The 16640-nt window shown below is 37.9% G+C and overlaps 1 protein-coding gene across 2 annotated transcripts in view; it reads left to right on the top strand.

Annotated features, from left to right (window-relative positions):
• FAM83B (family with sequence similarity 83 member B) overlaps positions 1-16640 on the top strand; it is a 44691-nt gene continuing 28051 nt past the window's right edge. The window contains exons 1-2 of one of the 2 annotated variants that reach the window (XM_061354942.1): positions 393-499; positions 14892-15298. In XM_061354942.1, coding sequence (XP_061210926.1) covers positions 15239-15298 — 60 coding nt within the window. In that variant the 5' untranslated portion in view covers positions 393-499; positions 14892-15238. Of the gene's footprint in view, positions 500-14891; positions 15299-16640 lie in introns of both variants that reach the window. The other variant, XM_061354941.1, reaches the window with a different exon arrangement.

Below are 16640 nucleotides of genomic sequence, written 5' to 3'. Positions count from 1 at the left end.
TTCATCAAGCTCATGAATGGATGTTTAAGAGATTTCATACAAAATATATGTGAAAATGGAAACTTCATCTTTGCTATCATCCTTACATGATGAATGCAGATCAGACAACTATATTGAACCTCATTACAAGGAATGGTATCGAGTAGCTATTGATGCTCTGATTGAAGGAGGTTTGGAAGCCTACAAAGAATTTCTTTCTAAAGAGAGATGCTCAGAGTTCCTAGCAGATGAGGAAATCGATTATATTTTGAATAATGTTCACAAACTTCCCCAAAACACAGTTTATTCCTCTAACCATGCTATTGATGACACCTCTTCCTCGGGAACCTACTGGCCCATTGAATCAGATGTGGAAGCTCCAAATCTTGACTTAGGTTGGCCCTACCTAATGCCTGGAATTTCTGGTGGCACAAATATTGATCTGCTTTTCCATCCGCCACGAGCACAGCCTTATACCATAAAGGAAACTATTCGGAAGATGATACGAGATGCAAGAAAGGTAAACATTAAAGATGTTAGTGGGGGAGGGAGGGAAGTGTCAGTAATAATCTAGTTGTGTTTTACTACAGATTTTTTTCTTTTCCCTCTCTCAGAAAAAACAATCTCACTGCTAACAGTTCAAACACAAAGGTTTTCGCATACTGAGATGGGTCTGTTGATACCAGATGCACCAGTGTTTTTAACCTAATTTTCAAGGATGAGGGATTAATGGGAGGGATTAATGAAGCATAATTTCCATTTTACTGTAATGCTGACCAGTCCATGAGAAATTCATTGATAATAAGCACAGTTTTTCTTTGACGTTAGTTGAATATACCTCAAGTTATACAATTCTGTCCAACTTCAGGATACCCTAAGGTTTCTCTTGCATCATAGGGAACTTTCCTTGCAGAAATCAGTCAGAAAGTATTAAAGAGAGCTCAGAAAAAAATAATAATTAAGCAACAAGGAAATAGATTCTGCATGTGTACCTTACCTTCGTTTCTGACTCATGACTATTTATAAGAAATGTGGACACTTTTCCAAATGTACTTGTCTACACTTAGGGTCACTGCATCTTGAGTTTCCTAAGGCACACCCATCTTACAGCTTAGCAATAAGGTGCTGTATGTACAAACCACCTTTTGCTTTCCAGTGTCAATTTAAAAGGCAAAAAACCCCAAAACCAAACACGCAAAAATGTATTAGCATGTATATCTGTTTGTCCCTTAAGCAGATGTGACAGTGTTTCAGAAGTATTGATACGAAGTACCCACCCTCCCCCTTTTTTTTTCCCTGAAATAAATTGGGTTCTGCATGACTCTACGGGCTTTAAATCAGTAGGACAGGCTCTAGCTTGAGTGCATCCATAAACACTTCAGTGGCTGAAACGTACATGTAAACGCGTGCAATAGAAGTGGACTGAAAAGGGTGGGGAAGGGAAGGACAATGTCTTTTTACAATGTCTCTTGTTTATTTAGATAAAACATATAATTTGTTGCCATAATAGAGTTATCACTAGGCCTTTCATCCTGCAGTTTACAGTCTAGAATGACTGTATGCTCAAGGAAGAGGAGAATTAGTTACTTCTCTCTCTCTTTGTCCCTTTCAGAAGGAGATTCCATGTTTTCTGCTTTTGTATGTAGCAGGGCTGGAGCCTGACTTACCTAAGACACTCCCTGATCTTTTTAAACTGCAGCTGGTTGGCTACCAATGTATCCAGCGTAAGGGAAACCACAAAAACAGGGTTAGCTCTATTGTGAAGACTAGCTCGGATTTGCTACAAGGTGTTGAAATGCTATGGAGAAAGGCTGTTTCCTGCTAGTTGCCCTGCTTTCTGTGCCTAGCTGGCTAGCTGCATGCGATCCAGTCCCTTTCCAACACCTGTCTTAGCTGGTGGTGCTGCCTTGTAAAATGCCATTTTAAGGAGCATGCCTCCTTTGAATGAAGCTGTGGAGGAAAATTATGTGTGGTTCTTCCTCAACTTTGGAAAAAGGTTGAGCACATAGCATATTGTCTCTCTGGTGTGTTTGCAGTGCTTCTATGTTGTAAAGAGGATGTTATGGATGTGTCACTGTCAAATTTGGCAGATGAAAAGTTTGTTTAGTTGATCAGCACAACCTCAACAGCAACAACCATAACACTTTTGATACAGTGATATGTGTTGGTTGCTTCAGGAAACAGCAATTAAATCTAAGAGACAGTGTTCTGTCTGCAGATGCATAGCAAAGTTTAAAGGACTTCTAAGGTAAAGTAAGGTATTTAAAACATGCTTATAGTAGGCAAACACTTTGTAAACAGACTAACATACTTCTGCTAAACAACTTATAAAAATACAGTTATATTAAACAGGCCTCTTTGTTATGTAGTAGTGGAGATGTGTGGTCTTACGATAATATTCAAAGGACACAGGAAAAGTTTACACATGAAAACCAGAAACCTGTAAAGAATAAACAAGTTTTTCAGCAAATCACATTAAACCAATACATCTCTAAGCAAAATCTATGGGAATTTCCGCAAACTTCTGTGGGAAAACAAACAAACTATTGGAGGTGGGAGCATTCATACCACTTAACTAAGCACCAAACTTCAGTGCTTAAGTTCAGGCACTGATTTCCCTGGGCTACCTGAACACTCGGTGCAGTAGGAAACCAGCTCCTGCAAGGTCCTCCAAAGTGTTTTTGCACTTGTTCACCTGATGAAAGAACCCGTTTGATATATATATTTCTTTGTATATACTAGCCCAAAAATTTATGGATGCTGAGCCAGTTGAAACCTAGATTCTATTTGAGTATTTGGAGATACAAAAGGATAAGGATTAGTGGACTTACTCCTGACCTCTTTCACGCTTGATGCATTACAGTGTCACTCCTTAAAATGCTTATTACATATGTTAATTTTGACCTTAAGAAGAGATGTTGTAAACAACATTAAGCAACTTGCTTGCTGACAGTGATTTTTTCCTGACTAAAGAGGAAAATAATTTGTAAGGCTGTGCTATACTAGACTAAAACCAGTGACTATGAAAAAGCGTCATAAGAAAATTTTGTCACTTACGTTTTTCTTAAATACATAATCTGCATAAGAATTATGCACATCAACTTCATGGTAAATACAGGCAATATAATAAGGAGTTTCCTTACAGAAATGGATCAGTATTATTAGATCCTAGGAAAATGAGCTAACCATTTTAAGGAGATGAGTCCGTGCTTGTTTCTGAACTTGTATTAAAGCAGGGGAACTGCATTGTACACAGGCTGACATTACACTGCAGTCTTCTACAGCACTTCTGTGGGATTGGTGTGGTGGTAGCAGAGTGCCTTAGGTCAAACCTAACATGTCAACAAAATGGGTTTACTGTCAATGTAACTAGACCTCATTTCCAAATGATACAGCTTGCCAGCAACCCTCCTCTGTCAACATAACCTGTGTTCATACAAGGAGGATGTTTGGCGTGACTGTACCAGTAAGACACAAGTCTTTTTCAGGTGCTGATATGACCATGTGGGTAAAAAGCACTGCAAGGGCTGTCTGACCTTAATGATGGACAGGCTTTTGCAAACAAGCCGGTAGCTTTATTTCTAGTGTGTTTTGGAGGAGGCTTCTGCCTTTAATCAGTCGCAGATTTCCAGCTTCTCTGAAGCTTTAGGGCTCCTACAGCCTGACTCATCCCGACTGGGCTGTCCGAACCACAACTGATAATGTTTAGCATTTTTTTTCTGAGAAGATTATTCATCTGGGAAATGGTATCAAGGTGATTACTCATCTGTGTCAGGTTAACATGGAACTTCCTTCTCTTGCTATAAAGTAACTTAAGTAATGAAGTGTCGTCTTCCTCTGTGACTTTCCGTAAGTGTTGCCTCAAAACCATCAGTTATGAGGCTTGTACATGTGTGCAAGAAACAGCTCGCGCTGTCTTCTCAGACATGATTGACAGGGTGAGGCAACAGGGAAAGCCAGGACAGAGCACCAAAGGGTCCTTCTGGCAGTGTGTTTTTCTCTTACTTCATTAACTGCATTCCTCTCTTCACCACTGAGATATTCCTACACAGTTTTAGAGAGAATGCATAGCTCTGAGTCTTTTACATTGATATCCAAATAAGGATCAGCTCTTCCTGGAGAGAATTTAAACGAGCTTTTTAAAGAACCATGTTGTTTAGACAACCTAAGGATTGCTGATTTGCAGCACAAGCCAGAAATCACTGAAAGACTTCCCTGACATCCTTTTGGGATTTCTGATGGAATGTATGAAGCTGCACACTATTCAATAAATATGCAATACTTTTCACTGATTTTGTTTTACTCAAATAGACTAACAGTCTAAAGGCTGGATTTATAAAATTTGTGATAGTTGTAAGACTTAAAAAAGTTAGTTGTTTAGAAGCCTAAGTAGAAATTTAGGTGGTTAGTATGTTACTGTTTTGGAAAATAAAACAAAAAAAACCCAGTTTTTGCTGAATTACTCATGGTTGGCTTTCTAACATGAGAAGAGGCTGCAAAACTTAGACCCTTGGGATGGAATTAATTTACACTGTAAAGTAAGTTTTGCCAGACCCACTGTAGTTATGTCTATAGTAAGTCAAAAAAGACTTCCTTGGAATTCTTGTGAGAGTTATGTACAAAATCTGATGCCTGTGCTGTCTTCTAGAGCAGTGGACCTATCCAAATAAACAGAAAGTGTTGACTAATTTTACAGTCATATAAAAATGAAAATATTTTGTTACAGATTGGGCTTTTTTTGTTTCCATTTTGTTTTGTTTCAGGCAAAAGTGAGAGGTTATTTCAGAAAAAAAATATTATTCACTATTGATCTTGTTTGCTTATGTATCTAATACAATAATAATAATGATCTAGTAGCAGCTGCAGTCTAGTATGAAAGAAAGTAGAATTCTTTACATGCCTATATGAAAAGTGATGTTTCTATACGGAAGGAAATTTGTGGAACGTGGATGTGTTGAGCAATCTTTTTTTAATCTCCCAACAATACTGTGCCAATTATTTTAAATATAATTTGAACACAGACTGAAACAATAATAATGAATTGCAGTTGTGGCAATGCTTGTCTTAGCTCTTTAATTGCAGCAGTCCAAGCAGATGAGAGAGAGAGAAAGGCTACATTTTTTTTGTTTGTTTGTTCATAAAAGCTAGAGCAATCTGCTGAATTCAGGGAGAGAGAATAGATAAATACAATAGTAATCCCACTCAGAAGCTTTCTACGTTATCTGTAGAGTGTCTGATAAACAGTTGAAATCTTTTTTAAGCTGAGGATAACATGTAGAAAGACTCAGTTCCCAGCTGAAGCCACACAGGCAACATTTTCCCTGCCAAAATGTTCTACCTCACAAGGATTTCAGGAAGTGCTTTTTGGTTCAGCTGCTGCGCTGAAGGGTGCATTCATTATTCACTTCCACTCACCTTTTTTTGAAAGGACTTCCTCTTCATTGAAAACCAGCATGGTAGTCATCCACATGGTTTCCAGGTGAAACAGGATTTTTAGCTTTTAGTAGATTTATTAGAGTGGGGTCATGTTGCAGCTTTTCTAATTGTGTAGGGCACATGCCATGCATTGGAAGAGGACACGTGGCTTGCTCTTGATGCTGTTATTGTATGACCCAGTATCAATTCTGTCATCTGCTCACAACAGGTAATTATTTCAGGTAATTCATCTGCTTGGATTTGCCTTCAGGGTCTTTACACTATTTTACTTGCCTGTCCACTTCTCCCACTGCCATCCTCTGTGTAAGGGTAGTCCCAGAGCAGTCAACGCAGAGCACTTACAATGCAGACAGAGAGGACTGCCATCAATGGGACATGTCTGTAAGCAGTTTTATAGTCTGGAAAGCCTGGTACTTCTGTGAAATGCATTTTTTATATGCAGTTGCTCTAAACAAGAAACCCACAATTTTTCCTTGTAGCCCTTCCATTAGATGGGAAGGATCTAAAACTGAAAAGCAGGCAGAAGCTAGGGCCAGCCTGGGGAGTGGGAATCTGATAAAATAATTGTTAATCACTTGTGGTGGTATCCACCAGGTGGTCTATCAGGTCAAATGTTTGCAAAACTATTTTGACATCTTTCATCTCGAATTAGAATATATAACTAAGTAATTTGTAGGTATTGCTGTTATGTCACAACTTGCTAATGCGTAATCAAAATATCATGCCTCCGTGATGTGGAATAGGAAAATTAACAAACAGATCTTACAGACAGCTGTATTTATAAATGTCTGTCTCATTCAAGTATTCGTTAGAAGTAAGCGTACACGTTTTGTAGCACGATTTTTTCGTTAAAACCATTGACATAAATCTGTCAGTCAAAATAAAAGTGCTACTAAAAAGTCATTTATGCTTTTTGCATATTCAGTAGATTAAAATGTTCTTTATCATATTAAACAGCAAGTTTGTACTACAATATGCTGAAGTAATTCTAGGCCAAAATATGCTACAAATGCAAAAGTGTTAATTTAAGATACCTTTTCCTAGGCAGAATGCTTCTTTCAGTGCCCAGTCCAGTGCATTTAGGTTTTGTCCCTCTCCTTTTCTCGCTTGTCAAAAATCCTGATAATGTTGAAGTGCTGTTTGTGTTCTTCTGAATTACCCATCCTCAAGAGATCTGAGTTTTCCTAGTTTTTTTTTCAGCCAGGGAACAGTCTTGCCTGAAGAACTATAGGTTTAATTCATATTCATATGAAGGCCATAGGGCTTTTTTCATTTTTTGCAGATTTAGCATAACTGTTGATCTCTAATAGCTTTGCACCATAGCCAGCAATGCCTTGACGGATGTTGGGACACATTTTGGGGGATTTTAAACTTTAAATTTATTTGTTATGTGTCATAATTTGGAAACTAAAGTATTATACTGTCTGCAGTAGAATTTTGAGCATAGCCTGGTATACAGATACTTGCAGTGCTGCAGCAGTATTTGTGTAATACAGTACAGTAGAAACTACATGGAAAGTGGGGAACTGATGACATGGAGCAAAACCAAAAGGACAAAAATCCAAGGATTGCTGCCAGTTCAGAATTCCCTATTCTCCTGTTTGGAAGGAGCAGGACTGAATGCCACTGAGTTATGTGCATTGAGTTTCCTCATATATCAGATCTGATTGCAAGTGTCTACTTCACTTGTAATTATTTCAAACAATTTGCTTAACACTGTGTTATTTTCCCTAAGGAGTACTGCAGCTATTCCAGTGCAGATGATAGAGGAGTCAAAGTACATTTTAGTATTTACTTCTCTAAAAGAAGTGCAGACCTTGTTGTTGGTACTTTTCATGTCTTTCCTTTTAGACTGTTGATAAGGTTTGTCTATAACCATTTTCTAATAAAGAGATACTATATTATACAATAAAAATCCACATTTTCAGAAATGCTGTCAGCATGCCTGAGACCTCAGAGGACTTTAAGTCCTATCATAATTTATGTATCTGAGGAAAGAATGGCCATCACAACAGTAACAGGGTGTAACTGGCACTGAGCTTACTATTTTATACTGTGATCTGCAGACATCCATAAAATGACTCACCTCAATAGAGCTGTTCAAAATAAGTAATTGCAAGATCTGGCATGACTTGCTTGATCAACAAAGGTAATAATTGTTCAGTGTACAGTCCGCTGATCAGTAAGCCAGTTGAATTTGCAGTAGTATTATTTGCATTATAAAGATAGACGTGGAAGCAACTAAACTAGACGTCTCTGCCTTCCTTGCTTTTGCTTGATAACTTTTGACATATACGGGATGTTTGTTTTTTAAAGTTGTAAACATCATTATGTTTTGCTGCATGACTGTATATTATACAGTTTACTGGCACCTTCATCTCCCTGATTGGTGCCAGGCAGTACAGACAAACCACTACTGTATTATAAACAGTAGATTCAGAACTCATATGCTCTGCTTTATCCTTAGCCATCAAAGACCATGACCAAAGTGTGTACAGTTTTGCAGACAAGAATACTGAGCCACAAAAGAATTAATTTAATATTCATCACAGCTCAAAAAGAAATTATAAACCTAAAGTCTGAGAGGCTAACATGCTTACATGTTAGCAAACAGTACTCAGAGCAAGTGGGGGCCAGACAGCAAGTTTTTATTTTCTTGTCTCTGTGGTTTTAGTTGCTAAAAGACCCCCACCACATTATAGTTGTACACTTAGGAAAATTACTTTGTGAGAAACATCAGTATGTCAAAAAAAGTTTGTGTTAGTATATAACTGTGGCTTTGTAGTGCTTACTTTTCAAAAATATTTGTAAGACCATAAAGTCCTTTCTTATCTTCAGATAAAGAGGGTGTATCTTCAAGACATACACAGAGTGTTCTTGTACCTTGGCCAGTTATCTCTTGGTCTGGAGTGCTTGTACTGACTGTCCAGAAGATGTAAGACACACGAGAACCAGAACAGATTCCTCAAAACCAGAATCTATGATGACCCATCCTCTCGCCAGCAAGGCATGTGGGCACAAAGCTGCCTTCAGAAAACTACTGTGGTGCATCTTTTATCCAGGGCTTTTTGCTAACTGCAGCACCAAATCTCCTCAGGCCTTTTCACTTCTGCCTGCTGTAAGAGACGAAGCTGGGCGATAGGATAATATGAGAAGTTATGCACCGTATCTCTTAGAGATGAAAAGAAAACTTTGATATCTGCTTTATCCGCTGGCAGTCGGGCTTGAACAGTAGCACAGGATTGTGTATTCAAGTAGCCAAATGGGCGTGCCTTTAGTTCAAACAGCAGATTCAACATCTCAGCCTTATTTTCATGCTGTTTCCTGGAGCTGCAGGCACTCTTTGCCAAGCAGGCTGCACTTCAGCTCAATTCACTCACTTTATGGTTTAAGCACTAGACATCACCTTCTAATTCCAGTGAATCTGAGTGGCATCAGCCCACAGAAGGTATTGTAGTTAGTATTTTCTTGCTAGGTTTTAGATGTTCAGTAAGCCAGGAATAATAATGAGAATGAGATAAAATGACCAGCACAGAAGAGCAAGTTCCTGCAGATTCTCTGTGGGACCTTTCTCAAGAAATGCCCACCAAGTAGCAGCCCTTTCTAAGCTGTGCAGAATCCACTGCTAGTCAGCTGTAACCTCCTGATAGAGACATTGGAGGCAGCAAACAGAAGTGACAATGTCAGCCAGCAGATCTGATTTTGCTCAAATGCTGGGAGATACTGCTTGTCAAAGCAAAAAGGTCTCCATCCAGCGTAACAGAGCATGGAAATATCTGATGCTACTTGCTTGTTCTGGCGGGTAATTTCTTGGCACTGCCTAATGGTGGATTAGCACAGGCACAGAATAATTGCCTGAAAAGTCGTCACTGTCAGGGGTGCAGGTTTTTTTTAAATAATAGCCAGGTATATGTGGCTGCACAGTAGCTGTTTGATAAAGTTCTGTAATCTGCCTTTGCTGAGGATGGGCCTGAAAATACCAACCATTAAAGGATCCGGTTCTTACAGTAGTATGTAGCGTTATAAGTCTATGGAAAGCTGCTTTAAAATGTAACAAAAACTATTTTATTTTGCCCAAAGGAGATACTTTTCAAACGGCAAAACTAAGTGAAGAGATGAAACTGGGAATTCTGACTGATTCTTCTATTTGCTTATTTATTTGATACTACCTTATTTCATGTTTTAATACTACATGATCACCAGTAATACCATTATATTTTGTGGTAGGTTTTATGATGCACTATATGACTCCAGTAATACCATCATCTATTTTGTTTATGAATTCTAGGCTTATTGAATGACAGTAAACCACTTGTGCCAGAAATCTAATTATTCAGATGATGTGATTTCTTATGCATAAGTGAAATTTAATGATGGAAGTGCAGTCCATGTCTGAAGTGCTGCAATACAGGATTGCAGTCTCCTGTTACAGGATTTCTGTCTTGAGTAAAGGCTCAGTACTTTGTCTTGAAGTTCAGAGTAGTTAAATAGTGTCTTTGCAATGATCTCTTGTGAGCCCAGGAAGCTCTTCTGGGTAAATGCCAGAGCCTTGCAAAGCCAGGGATATGAGTGCTTTTTGGAGGAATAAAACGGATGGAAAAGATGTGCTGTTCTTAGGAGTTGGGAAGAGGCATGCTTGCGAAGAGGCATACCAGAGGAGCAGGGATCTCTGCTAGTCCTTTCAGTTGATGAAAGGCATCCTATTAGGAACTAGTACAGCAAATGAATGCTGTTTAGGCCTCCTGGGGGACCATAACACTCTGGAGCTTGCCCCCAGTGTGAAAATCTGGGAGCTTTGGATTACTTAAGCCTTAGAACATCACGTAGAAAAGGACAACTTAAGACAAACACAGATGGACTAATGTTCGATTCGGCCGAGCTCTGTTCTGTGCTGTTGTGCACTGATCAGAAGTAACTCCATGAGAATTGGTATTGAATGGAAGGAAGATGTTGAAGCTCTGTGGAGTGTCTGTAATATGCAGGCATTTCTGCTCTCACCCCCTGAAGTGACCATACTTACAGTACAATAAGAAACCTATACATTTTTGCTTGTAATTCCTCTTTCCTTCCCCTCCCTCTCCAACCCCACTCTAGCTGAAGATAGCCCCTGCTCCTCTGCCTTTTCCCATTTCATTGTGCAACTCAGCCAGAGATGAGCATATCCTGCTTGCTCTGGGTACCTTGGGCATATTTCCAGAATGCAGTTCCAGTCATGACATCTGGGAATGTGAGCTCCCTCCTTAGTTCAATGGAGAAGCATAGGTACTTTGATGGATGCCAGTCAGCACACCTGAAGCGAGTGCTTGCAGTAAGGAGTTTGAGTCTTTTGCCATTCTCTGTCTCTCCCCATAAGAAGTAGTAAAACACCATCATGATGTTAGAAATACAGCAAAGCTTTTGAATTGCTAGTTAAATCACTCAATTTTATTGACAGATTTCTGATATTTAGTATCAGTTGTAGATATCACAGGTTAAATATTAGGGGGATATATTTTCTGAATAAGAGTGTCTTATTTGCAGTGTTTTATTTTGCAATTGAAGTTTTTTGCAACAAGGATGGAGTTCAGAGATAGACCATTTGCATATCAAAAATCACAATCTGCTATTTAATAACAAAATTGACTTGTATACACAATTGAGTTTCATCTCATTTTGTTAAACAATACATGTAATAAAATTTGGAAAGATTTTTTTCAGGTATTTAGTAAAGGTCAGAGAGAGACAAAATACAATACCCACTCAAAGAAGACACTTTTTTTCTTCTTCAGACAAAATCAGATGCCTAATCCTGAGAGAATTTACATAGTTTAATTTGTGTACACAAGAGGTTCCATTAGCTTAACAAGCATACGTGTGTGCAGAATTGATGCCTAGGTATATGACCACATATCATTAAGTATCTGATTTTAAATATTTAATTAATCTCTCTTAAATTGTGCTGCAGTACACTTGTAGTACAAAATGAGCATTTATCTTCAGTTGATTGCGTCCACTGACAGCAGCTACAACTAAAAGAGGAATGTGTCCAAAGCAGACTGATGTAATTTTTTTTTTTTTTATTCTAAGTAAAAATTGTGTTGAACAACGGACTATCTGAAGCCCAACAAGGCATTGAAACTGGTGGAAGGTTTTCCCTTCCTCTGATGCCGGTGATGGAATCACCACAGTCCACCTTTACTGATCCCAGCATGTGCAAGCAGGGCGAGGTCCCACAGACTTCAAACCAAAGGAATGGATGCACCTATAAATGTTGTAAAAGACAGACTGGTCCCTTAGAAAGAAATTCAAGAGCCAGACTGATTTATCATGGTGATGCATAAAGAGCAGTAGTTTTTGCCAATGTAGAATGTCTATCAAAGAACTTTTTTTCCTCTAATATAAATGGCCTCAGCCAAAATGACCTGAGTCCTCTGCTAGCAAACCATAAGAGTGTGTACTGGGGATAAAGGCTTCATAATCTTCTGCCACGTTACACATGCTTATTGAGCTCACATACAGTGCAAGGAAAATTCCAAACAGAAGTTTCTCAATTTGTACTCTAAGGCTTTTGAAATGATGGCAACGTGTATATTAAAAGTGCAAGTGCACTCTTTTCTGCAAGTTAGCAAGAAAGCACAGTGAATTTTAAAACACTAAGAAATGAACATCTGGAATTTAGTTATTGTGGTAGAGCTATCAAAAATAGTCTACTGATTTGTTGTTTTTTTTTAAGTAAGTGCTGCATAGTCTTAAACAAAGAAACAAACAAGCAAGCACCTTGAGGAATAGTTTCATGGACAGTTGTGGCACTATGCTGGTACAAAATTGTGTGCACACAGGTAAATATGCCTTTTTTGAGTTTTGTTAGTGGTATTTCAAAACATCCTAAGGATCAGAATTTCATAATCTGCTAAATTTTATGGAGAGACATTGCTTATGCTTTCTGAGGAGATGACTCTCTACATTTAATTATGTAAAGTAGTCCCTCTTGAGATATAAATAAAAGAAGAAATCATTTCAGTTTATAGAATCATAGAATGGTTAGGGTTGGAAAGGACCTTGAGATCATTAAGTTCCAACCCCCCTGCCATGGGCAGGGACACCTCACACTAAACCATATTACCCAAGGCCTCGTCCAACCTGGCCTTGAACACTGCCAGGGATGGAGCATTCACAGCCTCCTTGGGCAACCTATTCCAGTGCCTCACCACCCTAACAGGAAAGAATTTCCTCCTTATATCCAATCTAAACTTCCCCTGTTTAAGTTTTAACCCATTACCCCTTGTCCTATCACTACAGTCCCTAATGAAGAGTCCATCCCCAGCATCCCTATATGCCCCCTTCAGATACTGGAAGGCTGCTATGAGGTTTGTTATTCTTTAGTTCATAACTCAGCTGTGTATTTTTAAGATATTAGACTACACATGACAACAGTACAGATATAAAAGGGAAAAGATTTAATTTCTGAAATACATAGTAATGGTACTTAAGTGAAGGCATTGAAATTACCAAGCTCAGTAGTGTATTCAAAATCAGCATTAAAAGATAATTGACAACCTTTTTTTCCATAGAATGTAATTATTTTTAAAAAGAACACAAAAAGCTAGGTGTTTAAAGAATTTGGGGTCTTTCCAGCAAAGTACATTGACTCAAACTTTCTAGCAGCCCAGCTATATAGTGTTATCTGTTGTGGAAATACTGTACTGAACGAGAAACAAAACATTGTAGCATTTGAAATCCAAATACAAAAATCTCTCTGCTTGTTTTAAGAAAGCAGTGATAATACAGGTGACTGCATTTCAGTTCACCTCGATGTTCAAGTAGAGTTTCTAGCTTTAAAAACCCAAATGGAATTTACTTGAAGCTGCTTGTTTCCCTGCAGTTTGTATGGAGATCTGTAGTATAATGTGTGCAAAAATAAATGGACATAGATTTAAGCATAGTTTTTTCTTGCTCACTAGATCCAGATTTGGGCAGATTCTTTCATCAGTCTTGTCTGAGTGTGTGTTACAAAGTATAGGAAGAAAATACTATGTCACAGAACTGCAAAAATTTCGTATTGATGCCTATTGGAGGCATCACTGTCTTAACAGTGGGGGTGTTACTGATTATTATGCTAAGTATTCTCCTGTTTGGAAATGTGGAAATTATGCAAGAAATTGTTTTGACCAGTCTTTGAGGTATTTCTCTAGTGAGGAGAATTTAAAAAATATAGGAAGCATAGTAACATACAAACTAAAAATAACCCAGTACTTCTTCTTTTTTGTCCCTGAATTTGTGTCTTCCATTGATTCTAAATCCTATAGTGCAGAGTTACAACAAAAGTACACTGAATTATGCTTTCACAACACAGTATATCTATTTTTGAACAGCTATGAATAAAGTCCATAGCAATTACAGTGTAAGTAACAAGCATTGATCTGTCTGCTTCTGTTTCTAAATTGCTTATCTGTGGTTCTGGATGGGACTTTAGCCTGAAACGGTAAAATTTAAAGCATACTGCTTAGTCAGTCTTATGACTATAAACTATATAAACTCAGTAGGGGATATTTCTTCATCTATAAAAAAGGAAAAAAGAGACATTAAATGATTTTCAAATTATCTGTACAAACAGGTTATGTAATATTTATATAAATAAATATGCACACTCACACTCTTGGAATTTCATTGAAAAGCTTGCTGTCAGCAGCTACTTCAGTAAATATTGCACCACACAGGCTGAAAGGCAGAACAGCTAGGAACATAATGTATGTAGAAAATCTTTCATGGTAATTATTAACATATTTAACTAGATTAATACATTAGGAAAATTGAGAATTGCATTTCAATTAGGACATTTTAATTCATTTCAAAGTCATAGTTGGCTCTTGAAGGTCAGCAAGTTGGTCGGGAAGCATTTTAATGTTCAGAAACTATGCTCCCTTTTCCCTTCCTTTGTCAAATTTGCTTAAAACCACAAACCCAAGAAAATATCAAATGAAATGTTTCGTTTGTTTTCAGATGAAAAATTTCAAATTAAAAAATTCCAAATATTCCTCAGTGTTTCATAGAATTGTTCATCTGCAGGTTTTGCTTACTTGGTTGTTTTCAGGCATGCTTTTGGGTACTTTATGCCTGGGGCTTTGAAGTGAATGAGTGTTCTACACTGCTTCCGGTGAGACTTCCTATGCCCTCAAAATCTGAGTGGCAAAACTTCAGTTTTGAGTTTGTTCATAAAGACACGATCATCTCCTCCAAGATTAGTAGTGGTTGCAATATTTTAGTGAATATGATGTTTTTGTATAAGTCAGTATTCTCCTTGATTATATGCTGCTTCTTGTACTGGGTTCACATATTCTCTCCAATGCTTTCTTTTCAGATATGATTTTCTAATTGATTTTATTGGCATTTGTTTTGAATAAGAGCTGGGTAAACATGAACCCCTAATCAATGTTTGTATGCTTTAAAAACTTGTAGTTTGTTACCAGTTTTTTAGGCCCTCTCTGTTCTCTTTGCAGCCATTTCCAGACTGCAAAATCAGCAGGGATTGATAAAACTCAGAGATTCATGGATTTCGCAGAAGGGACCATTATGATAATGAAATCTGACTCCCTTCCCAACACAAGCCTGACAGTGTTGCATCTTCAAAGAGCTGATACCAAGAATAAATCTGACCTTAAACCACTTGGGTGGTAGCCTTACAGTCAGCTCTCCTGGGTAACTCATTCATAATTGCTCAGGAGATCAGATATATTTTTTGTACAGTCACTTCTCTCTAAATGATGGAATTTGCTTGAAGAAACCCATTTTGCAAGCCCGGACCAAGCCTGCCTGAGCTTTCTGCTTGTCTATCTCATCACTCAACATGACAAGTCAGCCAAAATGGAAGGTGCAGGGAATTTTAAATGCAGGACTGGAGGGCGAGGTGAGGCTCAGGCTGCTGTGTAGCTGCGGGGATTGCTTTCAGAGGAACTTCGGGACGCTCAGCGTCTCTGTAAATACAGGGCATTAGCCTCTGAGGATCTGTTCGCATGGCATGGTGAAGTGCAGTGAGGACATTCACAAGGAGCAGGGCGTTTTCACCTTCCCACAGCATTACGTTAGCATGACTAGGCTGTTTCCAGTAACAAACCTAATTAGTGATGGACTGACTCAGATGTCCCTTCACAGGACAGTGGTGTGACACGCACGCACACACCCTATGTATTTTCAACTTCCCAGATAAAAATAGATGCATTAATGTTATTCCCACATTTACAAAATGGTTTTGTGCTTTACATATGAAAAGCTTTCTCTATGCTCTTAAGTGTTATTGTAAGTAATTTAAGATGAATTTTAAAAGCTGCTTCTTTTTTTTCCTAGTAATTTTTCTGAGTCTTTTATGAGAGAGAAATAGCACACTTCAATAAATTTGAATTTTTTACTTATGCCATGGGTGATTTGGAAGGCCATTAATAACATTAGTCTACTTAAAATATATTTCTATGCTAATATCTTCCAGAACTAGCTAAAATCCTGGTTTAGAGTGATTCACAAGTTTTTCTAGTTCCATGCTTTTGTGTAGATTCAAAGACCTTTTATATCCTCCCCTCAGAAAAAAAACATATTATTTGTACCTTTTTATTTTTGCTCATATGAGTCTTGTGATCAAAAGCATTGGTGTATTGGTCTAGGACTTGGAAGACTTGCATACAAATTGCAGAAAATTGTAGGAAATTGTAGAACATAGGCTCCTCATCTATAAATGTGAATATTAGCTCTGAGTGATTTCTGAAGACATATATGTAGTTTGGGGTACTCTTGTACTAGAAGTAGTGAACACAGTTTCAAGAGCTTAAACTGGAATATAACTTTTCAGTTTTAAAACTTTGTATTTTACATCAATCTTTTGTGTATTCTCCATGAGATTGCTTGCTTTAGAGTATTCAAGCAGAAATATTTTAGTCATATCCAAATACAAAGAGTTGTTCACTTATCCATTCTGTTCACTTATCACTTATCTGTCCTTGTTCTACTGTTACTTTTTTCCACGGTATTCCTCTATGCAGCTGTGAGAAACAAGAAAAGAAATGTATTTTTTGTTGTTCAGTCGAAGTAGTGTTTCTGATTTAGGATGTGTTTCAAGTGAATGCTCAGTGACCTACATAACTATCATGGAAGTCTTACCTGTTGCATACCTGACTCTTGTTTCATTGCAAAAATTGTCCCTGTGTCAATTAAGATGATAAGTATTGTGGTTTTTGTGATTGATAAGAGACTGGAGTATC

Source organism: Neopsephotus bourkii, unplaced genomic scaffold (assembly GCF_033783945.1).
Source record: "Neopsephotus bourkii isolate Nb327-2 ecotype Australia unplaced genomic scaffold, CSIRO-AGI_Nbou_v1 NB_756, whole genome shotgun sequence".
Taxonomy (NCBI): Eukaryota; Metazoa; Chordata; class Aves; order Psittaciformes; family Psittacidae; genus Neopsephotus; species Neopsephotus bourkii.
Note: the sequence above shows the minus strand (reverse complement) of the source record. Positions and strands in the feature narration are given on the sequence as shown.